Here is a 19,003-nt window from a genome sequence, read left to right on the forward strand (position 1 = left end):
TGGCAGAATACTGAGTTTGAGGCCAGCCTGAGCTATGTGAGACTTTTTTTTTTGTAGTTAATGAGAGGGAGAGAGAGAGAGAGAGAGAGAGAAAGAGAGAGTGAGAGAGTGAGAACCAATACTAGTATTAGTAAGGAGGCTGAGAAATTGTAACCATTGTAAATTGTGTTGCGAAATAATGTAGCAGTCCCACAAATGTTAGCAATAGACTGGCGGTGTCTCCTAGCAACTCTGCTCTTTGGTATTAGATACAGGAGAGGACTGAAAAAGCAAGTCCACACAAAGACACGTTCAGACACAGATCTCTCAGATAGAAAAGGAGCCCAAAGTGGGAAACAGCATGATCTGGAGGGTGGATAAATAAAACGCAGCATGCTCACACAGAGGCAATTTCGCCACACAAAGGAAATAAGTACCGACACATGCTACAGCATGGGCGTCCCTCAGAAACGTCATGTCACATGAAAGGCCATCTACTGTAGTTCACCTTGTGAAATGTCCAGAAGCATCAGATCTCTGGAAGCCAGACTAAACCAGTTTATTTCATGGGATGGAATTTAAAAGCTAGATTGTGGTATTGGTTTCCCATGTAGATGTAAAAAATATATAGCCCGAGAAGGTGGGTTCTACCATGTTTGGAAAGTTCATCTCAAAAGAGCTGTTCTCAGATCCTCATCCTGGTGCCGAGGCTCAGGGTGGTGAAGCGCTTGCCTATGCTTCAGGATGCTTCTGTTCCATCCACAGCACCCCATGGACGGAGCACACAATGCATTTGGGATCAGTGCAGGGGGATCGGAAATTCAAAGTGACATCCAGCTACGGAGTGAGTTTGAGGTCAGCCTGAGATACCGGAGACCTTGCCCTCCCACTCCCAAAGGAGCAACTAACAGGAGGGAATTGAAGAAAACTCATATTAGGTCTGAACAAAAGCTCCTCACACTAAACCATCCACGAGGGAGGTTGATAAGCCGATCAGAACATCAGAGATTTCTGAGAGCTCAGAATGGTACAAACTCAGAGACAAATTGTCTTGGGCCATCATCAGCCTTCTAAATAGCCATTTGTTGTCTGTATGTGACCTAGCATCTAGGTGACCATTGGGTAAATCCTTTGAAATGTCCCCAAAAGACATCTAGCTCCCACTAACCAAAAAGCTGAGGATGCTACCAGAGAGCATCTGAGACCCATAGAATAGAGTTCCCCCGATTTCTTTAACCCACCCTACCCAGTGTTCCCACCAATGTGTTTGAAAACCACCTTGTTTAAGACTTCATTTTTTTCTATCACTATTGAAAACTTCAGGAAACTCTTACCGTGATGGGACGTGGAAATTGGATAACCAGAGTCTGGGACCCTGTGTCCTGGGCCCCTGGTCACTGGTAGTTGGCTCCAAAATAGATTCTCTCATCCACTTTGAATAAGAGTAGTTTCTTTCACCAACATGGGGCCAAAAAAATATTCCTTTGGCTGCCCCCACTTACTTCATGCAAAGATGTTAAACTCTGAATACTTCTATGGTATTTCAAAGTCCACTCTGGCTGTGTCTCCTTTCTTTACACCACAATCCCTGTCCCGCTTGTAACTCTATCAGAACCTTGTCACTCACAGTCCACAGACAACAAGGAATCACTCTCCAAATGCAGGTTGAAGACATGCTGGAGACATCCCTGATGGCCCTGGGGGAGATCCACAGAGCATTTTGCCAGCAGAGTCTGTGCCCTCAGTCAGCAGTGACCCTGGCCTCTCCCTCTGCTACTCTGATGTTGAGCAGGTTAATTAACGGGCTAGAGGGCTGGGGAACGATTCATTTTGACTTTGACTTTTAGAGGGCATTCAGAAAGTGATGTGCATTTAAATCCTTTCAGCCAAAATGTGTCAACGTTGCCCCTGAGCACCTACACTTTGGGTGAGCCTGCACCCTTGACTTTGGGCTTCCCGTCAGCAGAAGCTCTGAAGGAGCTCTTGAACAAACACCCAGGCGTGAACCTTCAAGTGAGTATGAACTGGGCCGAGACAGGAACGGAGTGGTGTGCGATGATCTAGTGGGGGATGGGGAGGTGGCTCAGCAGGTAAGAACACATGTTCTGTCAATAAGAGGACCTGAGTTTGAATCCCCAGCACCCTTATAAGTGTGGGCATGGCCATGCGTGCTTATCACCTCAGCTTTGTGGCTCAGAGACAGGCAGATTAGAGTTCATTGGCCGGCCAGCCTAGCCCAAACCACAAGCTTCCATTTCAGTGAGAATCCCAGACAGAACTCAGGAGAGGAAGGTACCTAGTGTGCTGCTCTGGCCTACTTATTGGCATAAACTCCTGCACCTACATACTCAAATGCATATAACACATGCACACACACACACACACACACACACACACACACAAAAATCTAGTATATAGCTAGTTTTGATGACTGATGTCTATCGTCCTAACACTTGAGAGGCAGCAGCAAGAGGATTGCTGTGGATTCAACTATATTGCATTATATTGCTATTTTGGGAGTCTCAAAAAAAAGAAAAATCCAGAAGGGAGCTTGGGAGCATTCTACAGATATGTGGCTTTAACTAAGTCTCTGTGTTGTGATTTGAATTAATCTCAACTTCTCTCCTGACAAAGTTGGGATTATCTGAGTCATAACTAACTCGCAAAAAAAAAAAAAAAAAAAAAAAACCTACAGAAACAATGTTACATTGCAGAATACTTATTCCCTAGTGTAAGGAGCAAAGGTGTGGAGATGATCTTGAGGGCCCCAAATGTAGGCCCCACTTTCATGTTTCTCATCAGTGTTACAATGTTTAACATCCTTTCACCTGACACAGTGGGGGAATCCCAGTCTTTAATTTGTAACTGCTGGGCTGGTGAGAAGGCTCAGCGGTTAAGAGCACCTACTACTCTTCCGAAGGTCCTGAGTTCAAATCCCAGCAACCACATGGTGGCTCACAACCATCCATAACAAGATCTAACTCTTTCTTCCGGAGTGTCTGAAGATAGCTACAGGGTAGTCACATATAATAAATAAATAAATCTTTAAAAAAAATATAACTGCTACCTTGTAATCCATTGTGGGGCTCCTGTGTGAACAATTTGGCTGGCAGTTGGAAGAACTGGAATTTGCTTCCTCTGCAGGTGACAGGTCTGGCTTTCAACCCTTTTAAGACTTTGGATGACAAGAACATTGTTGGAAGCATTGGAAATGTGCAGCTGAGCTCTGCTTATCAGTCGATCAGAGTCCACGACTTAATAGAAGATATTGAGGTACAAGTTTCTATGGAAACAGGCCGTGCTGGGATAGAGGATGGGAACAAGTATCTCTATGGAAACAGGCCGTGCTGGGATACAGGATGGGAAGATACAACAACTTGGCATTTTCAATACATGTCAGAGTGAAGTACGTGGCACATGTGTTTAATCCCAGCACTTGGGAGGCAGAGGCAAGCAATTTCTGTGGGTTCAAGGCCACTAGGTTACATAGGGAGCCCTCTATGTCAGAAAGGCTACACAGTGAGACCCTGTCTTACGAAAAAAAGAGATTCATGTTAGGGCTAGTATTTTGCTACACATCTCAGGAACCTTCACAAAGAGTCAGACCTAACTCAGTCCCAGGAAAAGCCACTTAAGACTGTTCAGCCTCTGCTAATCACTGGTTTTGTGATGCCTACTAAGACCCAATGAAGAGGCCTCAGGAATTCCGTTACTTCCTCACTACAAGGAAAACAGAAAGGCCTATCTTATCCTAGAGGGTTAACTGTCTCCCTTTCTAGATCATGCTCTGGAGAAATGCCAGCATGGAGACCCAGCCCACCAGCCTCAACACAAGTACAGACCATTTCACAATCTCTGTGAACATCACTTCCTTGGAGAAGACCCTCATTGTGACCATCGAGCCTGAAAGTCCCCTCCTAATGACGCTCCACTTGGGCTTCCAGGACCAGCTGGCCCACACTCACTTCTATCTCAACATCAGCCTGCCAAGGGACCAAGTGTGGCAGAAAGGTATCGACCATCAGATGCCTGCAGGGGTGTAGCTCTGTGGTAGAACGTGTGTTTAGTATGACAAGGCCAGTGTACCACTAAGACAGGTGATTATGTTTCTCAAGCTCCTACATGTGTAATGAGGGCAGGGAGTGTGGAGGAGTCAGGGGGGTTCTGACAGTGATGTCGAACACCTCCATCAATCACTCTTACACTTTATTCTTTGAAATGAGGTGTCTCAATCAGACCCAGAGCTTGCCGAGATGTTTAGTCCTCATAGCCACCTTCTGTAGGGATGGCTCTACCTTCCAAGGCTGGGATTAGGGTCAGATTGCCATCGCTACCCGGCATTTATATAGCTTCTCGGGATCTGAACTCTGAGCCTCTTGCTTGCAAGGCAAGCACTTTCACTTCAACTGCTGAGCAAGCTCCAAGCCATTTTTTTTTTTAAGTAAATGTCTTACGTAGCCCAAAATAGACTCAAGCTCACCACATAGCCAAGGCTGATGCTGAACTTCTGATCCTCCTGTCTCCATCTCTCAAGTGCTACTATTTGTACCACGATGATGGGTTTACTGGTGCTGGGGATCAAACCCAGGGCTTCATAGACAATTCACGAGCACTCTTATCACTGAGCTGCATTTCCTACTGTCTCAGGGTTCTACCGCTGTGAACAACCACAGCAACTCTTATAAAAGAAAGTATTTAGTTGGAGCTGGCTTACAGTTTCAGACATTTAGTTCATTATCATCATGGCAGGGAGCATGGCTGTTTATGGTGCTGGAGAGGTGGCTGAGAGTTCTCCATCCAGATCCACAGATGGCAGGAAGAGAGAGACTGGGCCTGGCTTGGGCTTTTAAAACATCAAAGCCCACCTCAGTGACACACTCCCACCCACAATACTTCTCAAGTAATGCCTCTCCCCGATGACCAAGCATTCACATCTATTAGTCTATAGGAGCCATTCTTATTCAAACCTCCACACAGCCCATGTGTGATGATTCCTTGTTTCTTCTTTAAAAAAAAATTATTTCATTTATGCAAGTACATTGTAGCTGTCTTCAGACACCCCAGAAGAGGGCATAAGAGCTTATTACAGATGGCTGTGAGCCACCATGTGGTTGCTGGGAATTGAACTCGGGACCTCTGGAAGAGCAGTCAATGCTCTTAACCACTGAGCCATCTCTCTAGCCCTAATTTCTTTTTTCTAGAACTCATAGTTCATCACAATTCTTTAGACCTAAGTGTACATGTATCAAAAGAAAATGATTCCTGTGGTAGTTTGAATATGCATAGCCCATGGGAAGTGCTGCCATTAGGAGGTGTGGCCTTGTTGGAGTGGGTGTGGCCTTGTTGGAGTAGGAGTGGCCTTGTTGGAGTGGATGTGGCCTTGTTAGAGGAAGTCCATCATGGTGGGGGTTGCGGGGTGGGATAGACTTTGAGGTCCTATACTCAGGCACCACCCAGTGCAGAAACCAGTCTCTCCTGGTTGCTCTCAGATCAAGATGTAGAACTCTCAGCTACCTTTCCAGCACTATGTCTACCTATAATGAACTGAACCTCTGAACCTGTAAGCCAGCCCCAATTAAATGTTGTCCTTTACAATAGTTGGCCTTGGTCATGGTGTCTGTTCACAGTCATGGAACAATTCCTAGACAATTCCTTTACTGGAGTGTGTATGAATTCAGGACATGCCGCTGGTCTCTTCTGCACGTCTCTGGTGCTAGACTCATAACCTTGTTTGTAAGATAATAATAATGAATAATAGTGGTTGTGGATCTGAGGGGGTCTTAGCCCACTGCGACTATAACGCAGCATCCTTCTCTGTCCTAAGATGAGGAGTACACGTGGGTGCTGACACCAGAGAACCTGTGGTACGGGACTGGCACCTACTACATAATGGCTGTGGAGAATAAAAGTACAGAGGCGGCACAGCACACACCCGTCCTGGTCTCAGTGGTCACAGCTGTCACCCAGTGCTATTTCTGGGACCGATACAATAGGACATGGAAGAGCGATGGATGCCAAGTAAGGGATGGGAGGGGCTCTCTGAAACCTTCACTGCACCCCTCCCCCTTCCATTTTTGGGAATGGGCCAGAAACAATTCCAGTCTGAAGGGAAGCAAATCAGCCTGGGACCAAATAAGAAGGTGGCCCATGGTAGCCCCTTCTTCAGGGTTTTAAAAATAATAAAGGACTCAGGAATAATAGAAGCCACCCGTGGACCCCTTGCCATCCTCACCCCCTCTCCTCTGTTGTGGGAAGCCACAGTCTTGGATCTTTCAAGACATACTTCATAAATACCTTACACGTGAGGTGCCCATGTTAGAAACTAGAGATGGAGGAATACATCAGTGACATCAGTGAAGAAGGCGCCATATACCAGGGCTGCCAAGCATGGGAGCCTGAGTTCAATCCCGAGAACCCGTATGGGGCGAAAGGGAGAACTCACTCCTGCAAGTTGTTCTTTGGCCTCCACATAGGTCCTGTGGCCCATGCTCACACGATAAATGTTAGTATATCTATATTATAAATGGATATCATATATAAATATAGAATATGTTATATTAATATATTACATTAATATAAATGGATATATAACCTGTAAATATATAATATTAATATAATATATAATATGTAGTATATAACATACATATATATGTAGTATATATATATATATATATATATATATATATACATATATATCCTTCAGGTCCTTTTCTGTTTTTCTGTCTCAAGGCTGCCTATGTCTCCATTCTCTACTCCTTGTCTCTCTACCTTATAACTCGAGTCTTCAATCGACTTCCAGGTGGGGCCGAAGAGCACCATTTTAAAGACACAGTGTCTCTGTGACCACCTGACCTTCTTCAGCAGCGACTTCTTCATCGTGCCGAGGACGGTGGATGTAGAAAACACCATCAAACTGCTTCTTCATGTGACCAACAACCCTGTCGGGGTGTCATTGCTGTCCAGCCTCCTAGGATTCTATATCCTCTTAGCCATGTGGGCTTCCAGAAAGGATCGAGAAGATATGCAGAAGGTGAGAAGGCTTGGGCCCCAAGGGCCACAGTGTGTTGAGTGTATCAAGCTAGATAGGGGAAGAAGAGATTGTGGGCCAACAGGAAGAGAAAGTCCAGTGGGATTGTATTAAATCTCTCTGCAAACCTACTGTCTCAAAACAAAGTGGGGTTTGTTTGTTTGTTTGGGGTTTTTTGGGGGGGGGTTGTTTGTTTGTTTGGTTGGTTGGTTTTGGTTTGCTTTGGTTTTGGTGCTATGGTAGGATCTTCACAGGAGTCATGCAGATTAGAAATACACCAGAAAATAACTGTCATAGAAGCTTAACTGAAATCAGGCCCATATTTATCTTACCTTATACACTAGACAAAGTTATGCCAAGCCAATTTATTTATCTATTTATATATACATATACATATACATATACATATACATATACATATACATATACATATACATATACATATACATATATTGGTCTTTCGAGACAGGGTTTCTCTGGGTAGCCCTGGCTGTTCTGGATCTCACTGTGTGGATCTCAGGCTGGCCTCGAACTCAGAAATCCGCCTGCCTCTGCCTCCCAAGTGCTGTGATTAAAGGCATGTGCCACCACTGCCCAGCATGCCAAGCCAATTTATAATTTAACGTAACTGTAGTATACAGGAAACTAGTAAGAAATTTATTTTCTGGGGCTGGCAAGATGGCTCAGTGCGCAAAGGCGCTTGCCACCAAGCCTGCCGACCTGAGTCTGAGCCCCAGGACATACCATGTTGGAAGGAGAGAATGGCAAGTTGCTCTCTGACCTCCACGTGTGTGTCATGGCACAGCTGTGCCCCAACACTGCACACAAAGAAATGCTGAAGTTTTTTAAAGTTAAAGACAAGATCTCATATTGTCCCCACAACTGACCCCCTAAAACCACATCAGAGAGCCCAGGCCGGCCTTGATATAACAATTATGAATGTGAGCCACCATACTTAACTAGATAAAAAACAATTTAGACAAGGTCCCACAGTACAATTCTGGCTCGCCTGAAACTCAGCACGTAGCAAAGGCTAGCCTCAAGCCCACAGAGATCCTCCTTCCTCTGTCCTCCAGGTGACACCACACCTACCTACAACTAGAAAAAAAATTTAAGCAGTAAAATTCTTGGGCATCTTTTTTTAAAAAAGGTTTATTTATTTATTTTATGCATATGAGTACACTACCATTGCTTTCTTCAGACACACCAGAAGGAGGCATCAGATCCCATTACAGATGGTTGTGAGCCACCATGTAGTTGCTGGGAATTGAATTCAGGACCTCTGGAAGAGCAGTCTGTACTCTTAACCACTGAGCTGTCTCTCCAGCCTGGGCATCTTTTCTTTTCTTTTTTTAAAATTTCTGTTTTATACATTTCTTATTTTTGTGTTATTCTTTTTTTCTTCCATGCCTTACACATGCTAGGCAAGGGTTCTACCCATAGCTACACTTCAGTCTCTTCTTGTTTATACTTGAAGTTTTAGAAGAGGAGTATGGGTTTTGTGTTGTCCTGGATGAAGTGTTGCCAGCTTTGGTAAATAAAAAGCAAGGCAGCAATTTAATTTGCATTTCATATAAACAGTGGGTGAATCTTTAGCTGGCCCATGGCCCTTATTGTTTATCTAAAACTCCAGTTTTCCTGGGTATCCTCTGCCCTGGGTGCTCTTCCTTCCCAAGGGCAATGAGGGTCGAGCCTGATACCCAAGGCCCAGCCAACTGATCTTGGGAGACAGAGCCTAGAGTTTCAGACCTCAGCCCTCTGGTCACTTTGCTGGCCTGTGTGCTTGCCTTGCTAACACTACCTCCCCCTGCTTCCCATTGGGGCCCTAAAACTGCCACAGAGAAGCCTGTCCCCAGCTAGGGTGGTCCTAAGGAGAGACTTAGCAAGCTCATGGCTTCTGCTCTTCCTGCAGGTGAAGGTAACAGTCCTGGCTGACAATGACCCCAGCTCTGCATCCCACTACCTTATCCAGGTCTACACTGGCTATCGGAGGAGGGCTGCTACCACCGCCAAGGTTAGCAGAGCCCGAGCTCATCACCATGTGTCTTCTGCATACTCTAACTTGACAATATCTTGGTGTCCAATAATGCTTGAAAAGGAATCGGTATTGCCTAGGCTTACTGTGTAATGTGAAGAACCCTCTGGACTTGCCTAATGTCTAATGCATGCTTCCTTCTGCTTAAGAAAAACCCAAAGGCACAGTGTTACAGTGCCTTGTGTTCTGTCTTTCCTCATTGAATCTTAGGTCGTTATCACTCTCTATGGCTCAGAGGGGCACAGTGAGCCCCACCACCTTTGTGACCCTGAGAAGACAGTTTTTGAGCGTGGAGCACTGGATGTTTTCCTTCTTTCCACCGGATCCTGGCTGGGGGACCTGCATGGCCTTCGGCTGTGGCATGACAATTCTGGCGACAGCCCTTCTTGGTAAAAACCTTCCCATGCTGGCTCATTTATCCTTTTTTTCTTTTCTTTTTGTTTATTTTTTTACATTTATTTATGTTGCATGCACACACTACTCACAAATGTATGGAGGTTAAAGGACAACGTGAGAGTCAATTCTCCCCTTTCACCATATTGGCCGTGCAGGCATCCGGGCTTTGCTGAGTTATCTACAGAGCATTCAACCCAATTCCCCAGGGCCCCATTTCAGAATGGTAAATTAGCATTTGCTGCCACTTCTGGTCACCCAGCAGCACCGATGCTGAGCACCAACTTTTCCTCTCTGCTCTGAAAATCCAAGCTGGCTTCTTCAATATAGTGCTACACCGAATACCAGTTGAGGGTCACCTTCTTCATCCAGGGGCTTAGCTGGGTCTTCTGCATCCTCTTCTGCATCTTCTATGTTAGCCCTGGCCCTTGCCTTTGCACTGCCGTGTTTGGGAGCAGCTTCTTGTTGTAACAGCAATGATGGTCCTCCAGCCTCAGCCTCTCCTGCTGCTGCAAGGCCTTGAGAAGCTTTCGGGAAGCTGAAGAGAGTTACAGTGTTGCTTCGCTCCAGTTTTGGGAACTTTGTAACTTGTCTGATGTTGCCCAGAACACTAAAACATTCTCTGTTATAGTGAAACTGGTTCTGCTTTCTCATCTAGGTAAGGTGCCCTTTAGGGAAGTGATTTTATTTCCTTCCAGACCTTTTCCCTTGTGTTCTCAAGTTGGCTTCATTTTGACTCATGGTTATCAGTGCTACACCTGTCTCAGCCTTCAGTGCCCTCCTCACTGAGCCTAATCACTCCTGGTTCTTGATTTAAAGAAAGAGGCTGTAAGATTCTCACTTGAACACCTATAAGCCATTGTGGAGTTACTAACTGGCCTGATTGTTGTGCCTCAGAGAATAGAGAGACCCAAAAGGGTGGAAAGAACTGTGAGAGGGGCTAGTTGGTAGAATGGTCAGAATGCACCCAATAGTGACTATCTAAGCTTGCCATCTTATACATGGGCTGTGGTTTATGGCATCCTAAAACAGTTACAGACATAGCATCAGAAGGCCCTAGTCACTGTGCTGTGCATCATGCCTCTGAACAGGACTAAGTGCTCTGTGCACTGTTCGGTTGTTCTTCTATGTTTTAGACATAGTTAAAAAGCTACAGCACTGTAGCTGAGGGGCTGGAGAGGTAGCTCCGTGGCTAAAGGACTTGCCATGCAAGTGCAATGGCCTGAGTTTGAATCCACTGGCCCCACATACAGCCGGATGTGGTAACATGCATTTGCCTTCCCTGAACTCCTCTAGCTCAAAGGGATGGGGAGAAGGAGAATCCCTAGTGGATGCAGTTACGTGCAAGGGATCCTGTCTCAAAGAAGGTAGAAAGAGAGGACTGATACCCAAGGCTACTTTCTGATCTCCATATGCACACTGTAGCATGCACACACCCCATTACACACACACACACACACACACACACACATTATAAAAACAAAAAAACATATATAGTTGGGAAGAGGATTGAGTCAAAAATCTGAGAGTCTATAGTTCTGATATAGCTGCAGACCCAGATAGGGGGTGAGAAGTCATTAGTATAAATGTTGACTACCAATGGTGAAAAATGGAGGTATGTGGGATATTTTAAGAAGTAATAGATCATTATTACACATGGAACAAACAAAGCCTAAAGGTGCACATGTGCTTGCACGTGCGCACATCCAAATTCTTCTCAGGGAGTAGTTTGCAGTCAGCACCTTGGACAGGAACCTCCCGAGGGATAGCAGGTGGGCCTGGCTCATCTGCTTCTCATCCTTGCCTTGCAAAAGCATCCAGTTACTAACTTAGGTGTTCAGTGAAAGTGCCAGGCGACTTCTCACATAGCAAGCAGTCCCTGCACACCTTCCTAACACGGGGATCTTTATCTGACTGCAGGTATGTAAGCCAGGTGATCGTCAGTGACATGACCACGAGGAAGAAATGGCATTTCCAGTGCAATTGTTGGCTGGCCGTGGACTTGGGCAACTGTGAGCGTGACAGGGTGTTCACACCAGCCTCCAGAAGCGAGCTCTCTTCCTTCAGGTATAATTGAGACATCTTGCAAACTTCTGTAGCACCACACACAACATTATACACAGAGAGCATACACATGTTTAAAAAGGATATAGTTGTGAAGAGGATGGAGTCTAAGATCTGAGGACTAGATCTAAGCTACCTCTTCCTCCTCCTCCTCGTTGTCTTCCCATCAATCTTTTGATTCACTGTGTTGGATTCTCCTTGGCATTTCCCTCCTTGGACCAGATGAGTGGCTGTACGAGGCCAAGCATGGGAGCTTATATAAAGTGGCTAAAGGTTGGGGTGGGGGGAGTGGCCTTTCCTCGGGAGTGTTTCTTTTTTCCCCTCCGAGGCAGAAGCAAAGCTTCCGTTCCTTTTGAGGAGCCCCTCCCATTCTGTTGCTACAGAAGAAATCACCGCTCCAAGAAGCATTCTGGTTTTGCCATCATTTTGAGAGTCAGAAGTTAAGGGAAGGTCATGATTGGGTAGTTGGATTCCTTTGAGTTGGCTGGGTCTGTAGCCACCTGTGACTCCAGGCTGGCACTGTGGTCAGCAGGCGGTGCTGGCTGTCAGACACACAGCACCTACACATGGCCACCTCGGCATGGCAGCCTCAGGGTAACTGGGTGACTTACCTCGTGGCCAGTTTCCTAGACTGGCATTTTAAGAGGACTAAATAGTTCCCTTGCTCTTGGTGAGCCACCTCCAAAGATCAGATTCCTGGGGAAGAGACAGAGTCTCCCATTTCCTAGGAGAAGGAAAATGGAATTTTGAAACTGTATTCAAGTTCTTCCAGGAACATAAAGTTACGATTTGTCTGCCCCAGCAAAGGCTATGTGGCTTGACTTTGCCTGTGTCCTTAGTTGTATTCAGTCACACCGGGTGTGTGCTAGCTGGTTACGTAAGGTCCCTCTGGGTTACTTTGGCCCACTCTGAAACCCATAAACAACGGGCACAACAAACTGGGTAAGATCAACCTAACGGGCTTTGAATAGTTGTGATCCATAGCCTGGAAAAGGCTTCCCATGACTTCCATGACTGCAAAGTTGGGTGTCGTTAGAACAGGGGGAGGAAGAAAAAATGGCATGGGATTAGGTGACCAGTAAGATCTGTCACTGTACAGGAACAGTCTTGTAGCTACCCCCTGGGCATCTCGAAGTAGAATTTCTGAGTTGACAGATATGCATGTTGTGGAAACAAAAGATAAGTAGGTTGCCCAGGCTCTCTAGTGAGCTTCTCACATAGCTCATTTCAGCTTTCACTTCTACTTCACTTCTACTTTTTAATTGTAATTTCTATTATCTCAGTCTCCTATTCAGTAAGACTAAGACTCCACTTACTTTTTGGTTCTCTGAACACAATCTCCATTAGCTCTTTGATTTAAAGTAGCCGATTAAAAGTCTTTGTCTAGAAGCCAATTGTGGTGATGCACCCCTGAAATCCCAGCATTTGGAGGCTGGAGCATGGGGATCATGAGTTCAAGGCCAGGCTGGGCTACCGGTCTTTGTCTCGTAAGTACAATGTCTTAGCCTCCTCACAGGGAATCCATTTACTGTCTTTTTCCTAATATGTTGCCAGCTGTGCTCTCTCGTGTCTTTACATGTATTAAAAAGCAGCTTTTTATTGCTGACTGTTCTAGACACCAAGTCTTTCTCTGCTCTGCTAGCTTTGCTGTGTTTATTGACGCTTGTGCACTGAGTGATGTTTCTGAACCGATTCTGTGAGATCTGTACTTCTTGTCGCATGCAGCAACTAAAGTAACCCAAGCGTTTGCAGTTAGTTCAGTGCCCAGCTGAAGATGAAACAGAGAGTCACTGGAATTCCCAGAACCTGCCAGCCTCCCAGTCCATGTAGAAGGGCCGTCCATAATAGTGCCTGAGCCTTCCCTTCCTACTTGCTAAGAGTTTAAAGGTCATACAGGAGTGAAAGTTAGGATTCTCACCGGGCAGTGGTGGCACACGCCTTTAATCCCAGCACTCGGGAGGCAGAGGCAGGATCATGAGTTCCTGAGGCAGGATTTCTGAGTTTGAGGCCAGCCTGGTCTACAGAGTGAGTTCCAGGACAGCCAGGGCTGCACAGAGAAACCTTGTCTCAAAAAACGAACGAACGAACGAACGAACGAAAGAAAGAAAGAAAGAAAGAAAGAAAGAAAGAAAGAAAGATAAAGTTAGGATTCTCTGAGGGGTTTCCTGAACACACCACACATGCACATACAGAGACAGACAGACAGACAGACAGACAGACAGACACAGAGAGACAGTGAGAGACAGAGACAGAGAAACAGAGAGAGAGGGAGGAAGGGAGAAAGAACACCTCAAATATCCAAGTAGCTTCTAGATCCGAGACATGTTATTGGAGCTTTTCAAAACCCTTCTATAATTTCCATGCCCCCTAGGTTTTATGGTCCACACATTGTTTGACAGCTGGTAGATTAAACCACCTCTGAATATTTCTGACCACACCCCACTAAAAATATACTTTGGACTGAGTGAACTCCCTGTTGTGTCCGATAAACAATAGTTCTGGAAATGGGGTTTATTCTTTCTGGTCTAAATTTTACCACATTTTTTTTTAACTGTGGTTCACTTTAAAAAAAAATCCTATGTGACATTCAGAATGTCCTTGTAATGCATACAATCATGTTTGAATTCTGACAAACTCTCGCACTTGTAAACTCTGAAGATGCAACCTCTCTCCTATTTTCTGGCTGTGTTGAGGGCTCTCAGCCTTGCTCCCTGTTGGTAAGCAGTGTTCGTACATTTGTTCTTCTGGTGTCTGTGGCTTACCTGGGTGAATGCTCTCTCCCCCTCCCCCTCCCCTCCCCCTCCCCCCTCTCTCACTCGCTCTTTCTCACGCTCTCACTCTCTCTCTTCCTCCCTCCCCTGCCCTCTGTCTGTCTCTCTGTTTCTGTCTCTGACTCTGTCTCTCCCCATTGTGATGTGTGTGTGCATATGCACATGCATGCTTTGGAGGCCAGAGGTTTTTATTCACCTTGGTGTTTGAGATGAGTCCATCTCTACTCTGAAGTTTACCAAGTAATCTAGGCTGATTGATCATTAAGCCTCACGGTGCCACCTGTCTCTTCCCACTTTTAGGGCTGGGATTACACACACACACACACACACACACACACACACACACACACCACCTGTCTTCTTCTTCTTCTTTTTTTTTTTAATATGGCTTCTGGAAACCAAACTCAGGTCCTGGTCCTTGCAAAGCAAGCTTCTTACCAACTGTCTCCTCTGCCTGGTGGACTGCCCTTCACTAATGTTCTCTTCAGCCATATTAGTATGGGGTAATCTTTTTTGTTTCTTGACCATATTTTTCAGGGTCTGTATATCAATGAGAGTATTAACATAATAATACCATATAATATCATGTAATAATACCATGGATGAGGCTGAAGTTTCCAAGCCTAACCCCCTACAAACACACATACAATATCCCACAAAAGAGATTGAATTGTTTTTATGTCTGTGTTTTCTCATAATTTTTATTCTTTCCGGTGGTTCTCTGGAGTTTTGAGAGGGTTGTTGATTTTTATTTGGGGTGGGGTTTAGGACAGGGTCTCACCGTCTATCCCTGACTGGCCTGGAACTCAGAGACTTGCCTGCATTGGCTTCCCAAATACTGGGTTTAAAGGCATGCGCTACCACCTCCTGGCCTGCTTCTGTTGTTGTGAAGCCTAATCAGGTCTTCTTGGTTCTTCCATCTAACACAGTACTTACAGCTCCTCCACATTTGGAACACAGGAGGTCATCAAAATGTGAATTTCATAAAGTACTTTTAATAGAAGTCTACTTTTGAAGAAAAGTAATGCAATACCAAAACAATGTTTATTATTATTATTATTACTCATTAAGTTCTTCATCCCAGTGGTAGCTTCAAACCCTCCCTCTTCTCCTTCCAGTCCCTCCCTCTCCCCTCCCTGCATCCAACCCTCCTCTCTTTCTCCTCAGAAAAGGGGAGGCCTCCAGTGGATATCAGCTGGCTTTGGCATGCCATGCTACAGTAAGACTAGGCACTTCTCTTAGTGAGGCTAGACAAGGCACTCAAGTTACAGAAAAGGGATAGAAAGACAGGCAACAGAGTCAGAGATAAGCCCCGCCCCCGCTGTTAGGAGTACTACATGAAGACCCAGCTGTACAACTGTTAGGTATGTGCAGAGGGCGTAGGTCAGTCCCATGACTGATCTCTGATTGGCACTTCAGTCTCTGTGAACCTGTATGAGCCCAGTTAGTTAGTTGATTCTGTAGACTTTTCTCGTGGTGTTCTTGACCCCTCTGGCTCCTTCAGTCCTTCTTCCCCTCTAGATATGGAGACCCACAGCCAAACAATTTTTGTTTTAAATCTCATATGATATAAAGAGCTCATTCAGGGCTGGAGAGATGGCTCAGCAGTTTAGAGCCTTTGTAGCTATTGCAAAGGAACCAGGTTCGATCTGTGGCACACTCATGTGGCTCACGGCCATCTGTAACTCAAGTTCCAGGGGGATCCACTGTCCTTTTATGGCTTCCAAGAGCACCGGACATGCATGTGGTACACAGACATACATGCAAGCAAAACACTCATACATACAAAATCAAATAAACAAAGCTTTAAAATCATTTCAATCTATTATAATACGTATTATCCGAGAGCTCGATCAGAAAGGTGTTAAGTGGAGGTTGAGAAGCTGCTCTACAGTCCCCTTCAGCTCCTCCAGTCCTTTCCCCTAGCTCTTCCACTGGGGTCCGAGGGCTCAGTCTGATGGTTGGCCGTAAGTATCTGCATTTGTATCGGTCAGATGCTGAAGAACAATATCAATTAACTGGACCACCCAGAGCTCCCAGGGACTAAACCACCAACCAAAGATTATACACGGAGGGAGCCGGGACTCTAGACACATATATAGCAGAGGATGCCTTATCTGACATCAGTGGGAGGGGAGGGAGGCTTGATGCCCCAGCACAGGGGGGATGCTAGAGGGGTAAGGGGGGAGTGGATAAAATGGGTGAAAGCTCACCCTCATAGAGGCAAAGGGGAGGGGAGAGAGGGAGGTTGGGATGGGGGATTGGTGCAGGGGTAACCAGGAAGGGGCTATCATTTGAAATGTAAACAAATAAAATGATTAATTAAAAGAAAAGAAATGTTGCTCTGCATCTTGTTGCTGGACAAACCATGCCCTAGTCTAGGTTGCTTCAAAGTGAAAGCTCAGGATAGCTCGGTAGGTAAGGGCACTTGAACTCATGAACTCATATGAGTTCAGTCCCTGGAATCCACATAGCACAAGGAGAGGATTGACTTCTATGAGCCATCCTCTGACCTCCCCACACTTGATGCAACACACATGCCCCCCCACACACACACATGCAAAATAAATCAACAGTCAATTTCTGTCTTCCCTCGCTTAATTTCTCGTTTCAGACACCTGTTCTCCTCCACAATCGTAGAAAAGTTCACCCAGGATTATCTGTGGCTCTCAGTTGCAACTCGACATCCCTGGAACCAGTTTACACGAGTCCAGAGGCTCTCCTGCTGCATGGCACTACTGCTCTGTGACATGGTCATCAATATTATGTTCTGGAAGATGGGTGGCACCACTGCCAAGAGGGGCACCGAACAACGTACGTGCAAGCCCTGGTGTGTGCTGTCCTCAGTGGGTGGTGGATGCTCTGCCAGTGTTTCCATCCTTACTTCAAGGCTCAGAAACTGAGTCACGGTGTGCCTTCATCTCCCCTCCATTGTCCTAATTACCCTCTCTGAGTGCCCTCGTTGATAAACAGTTTTAGGAACCTACCAGAACTATCCTCACTGCCATGGAATTCTTTCTGACCCCAGATAAATTCCCCCCTAAGTAGTTCTAACCCAGGCCGGCGAACGTGAATGCCATGGCTTTCCTTCAGTAGGTCCACTTGCTGTGACCTTGTCGGAGCTGCTCGTCAGCATCCAGACCTCCATCATCCTCTTCCCCATCCACCTCATCTTTGGGCGGCTCTTCCAGTTGATTCACCCACCAGAAGCTCTGCCCCAGCTTCCTTTCATCCAGGCTGCCTGGCCCCCTGCTCTTGTTTGTGAGTCCCCCTCTCTTACACAGGTGGTCAAGGTAAGCTTGGTATCAACTGTTTTTTAATAGTAAAGTACACTCTCCCTTCTGTGCTGTGGGAAAGAGCCATGGGGGATTTCTTGGGAGGCTCACAGCATCCTGGTCCCTTTGATATCTTTCCCCTAACTCCTGTCCACTGAGATGTGATCAGCCTTAGCTTTCTTCCAAGGTTAGGAACTGTTCTAGAGACTGAGTGGGGTGGCGTGTACTACTCCAGAGCTGTTTTATTTTTTTTGATGTCTGAGCAAACTGTCCCTCTTATTCAGTGTCTCTCATAGAAGTGATTTTGAAGAGGCACTGTGGGGGTGACTCTTCTCTGAAAAAAAAAAAAAAAAAGGAAGCATTGAGTTTCTTTACACTAAGCTAGCTTGTGCCCCTGACTAAAAGAAGCAGGCTCACCATCTGTAATTGTGCCCAGGGCTGAGCTAATGCAAGACAGACTGAAGTCTCTCAACTCCGTTCCATACCCAGGAATTAAAGGAAACTGTGGGATTCCTGCTCAGGAGAAATACACAGCTGCTCTCGGAGTGTGAGCCGTCTTCGTGCAGTTCTTGTGACATTAACAAGCTGGCGAAGCTTTTATCCGGCCTCATTTACTGTCACTTAGAAGACGAAGGCTGTCACCAGCAGACAGAATCCCACTGGGAAGACGGTAAAGTCTGGTGATTTCAGTCACTCACGTAGCTTCGCCTCCACTCCCTCGATAACCTCACATCCTTAACTTATTTTTTTTGCCTTTCAGCCCAAGGCAATTCATGCTCAGCTGATTGTATTAGCCTTCAACCTTGAGCTGGTAGCTTCAGCATCTTAAGATCTGCACAACCTGCTGATAAAGCTTAGAGTACTAGTTGTAAAAAACATAAAAGTAGTCAGACCCCCCATATCCCATCAGCTGAAACCTGTCTTGTCATCATTTTCTTCTCTCGAGCGGAGAAGTGGCAGGACTTTTGGATCTCGAATGCAGCTTGGGCACTTGCTAGTCTAGGCTGTGAATGCTGCAGCTCTCTGGTGGGACAATTCATTAAGGTTTTAAAAGTCTTGGGGTCCAAGTTTAGAATGGCACAACAGTGATGTGCGTCTGCACCTTCAGAAGGGAACAGGGCCACAGGTGCAGAAGCTTGTCTCCATGGGTACTAGGAAATTTTAGCCTTCCTGTCACCTCATAAACTGTTCTTCTCCACCATTAATCACTACTTATTGAGATTTCCCATTTGTGAACATGCCGACCTGAAATAAACCCACAGCAGTGTCTGAAAACCATTACCATTTCTGCCGCTACCTTCTCCAACTTCTGCGGAGACTGAAAGCGCATTTAGAGGCTCTTGGTGCTACCCAGGATCACCAGTCTTGTGATTTCTCAGAAGCAGTCAGCCAACTTCAAAACCTCCAGGAACTCCTGGAGACACAGACTCTCCGCAGAGGGCCAGGGCCATGCAGGTAA

The 19,003-nt window shown here is 45.8% G+C and overlaps 1 protein-coding gene across 17 annotated transcripts in view; it reads left to right on the plus strand.

Moving 5' to 3' along the window:
* The window catches only part of Pkd1l3 (polycystic kidney disease 1 like 3), a 58,484-nt gene that overhangs the window by 15,222 nt on the left and 24,259 nt on the right, over positions 1–19,003 (plus strand). For 7 of the 17 annotated variants that reach the window (XR_003947281.1, XM_017312829.2, NM_001039700.3 and 4 more), the window contains exons 8-21: positions 745–834; positions 1,644–1,771; positions 1,866–1,992; positions 3,124–3,252; positions 3,759–3,990; positions 5,804–5,997; positions 6,779–7,009; positions 8,919–9,020; positions 9,252–9,430; positions 11,355–11,501; positions 16,884–17,083; positions 17,363–17,562; positions 18,034–18,214; positions 18,807–18,999. Coding sequence is in view for 16 of the 17 variants with exons in the window: in XM_017312829.2 (XP_017168318.1) it covers positions 745–834; positions 1,644–1,771; positions 1,866–1,992; positions 3,124–3,252; positions 3,759–3,990; positions 5,804–5,997; positions 6,779–7,009; positions 8,919–9,020; positions 9,252–9,430; positions 11,355–11,501; positions 16,884–17,083; positions 17,363–17,562; positions 18,034–18,214; positions 18,807–18,999 (2,333 nt within the window). In the remaining variant the exon portion in view is untranslated. Of the gene's footprint in view, positions 1–744; positions 835–1,643; positions 1,772–1,865; positions 1,993–3,123; positions 3,253–3,758; positions 3,991–5,803; positions 5,998–6,778; positions 7,010–8,918; positions 9,021–9,251; positions 9,431–11,354; positions 11,502–16,883; positions 17,084–17,362; positions 17,563–18,033; positions 18,215–18,304; positions 19,000–19,003 lie in introns of those variants that run through there. The other 10 variants (NM_001286454.2, NM_181544.3, XM_017312828.2 and 7 more) reach the window with 7 other exon arrangements.

The sequence above is a fragment of the Mus musculus genome, chromosome 8 (genome assembly GCF_000001635.26).
Source record: "Mus musculus strain C57BL/6J chromosome 8, GRCm38.p6 C57BL/6J".
Classification (NCBI taxonomy): domain Eukaryota; kingdom Metazoa; phylum Chordata; class Mammalia; order Rodentia; family Muridae; genus Mus; species Mus musculus.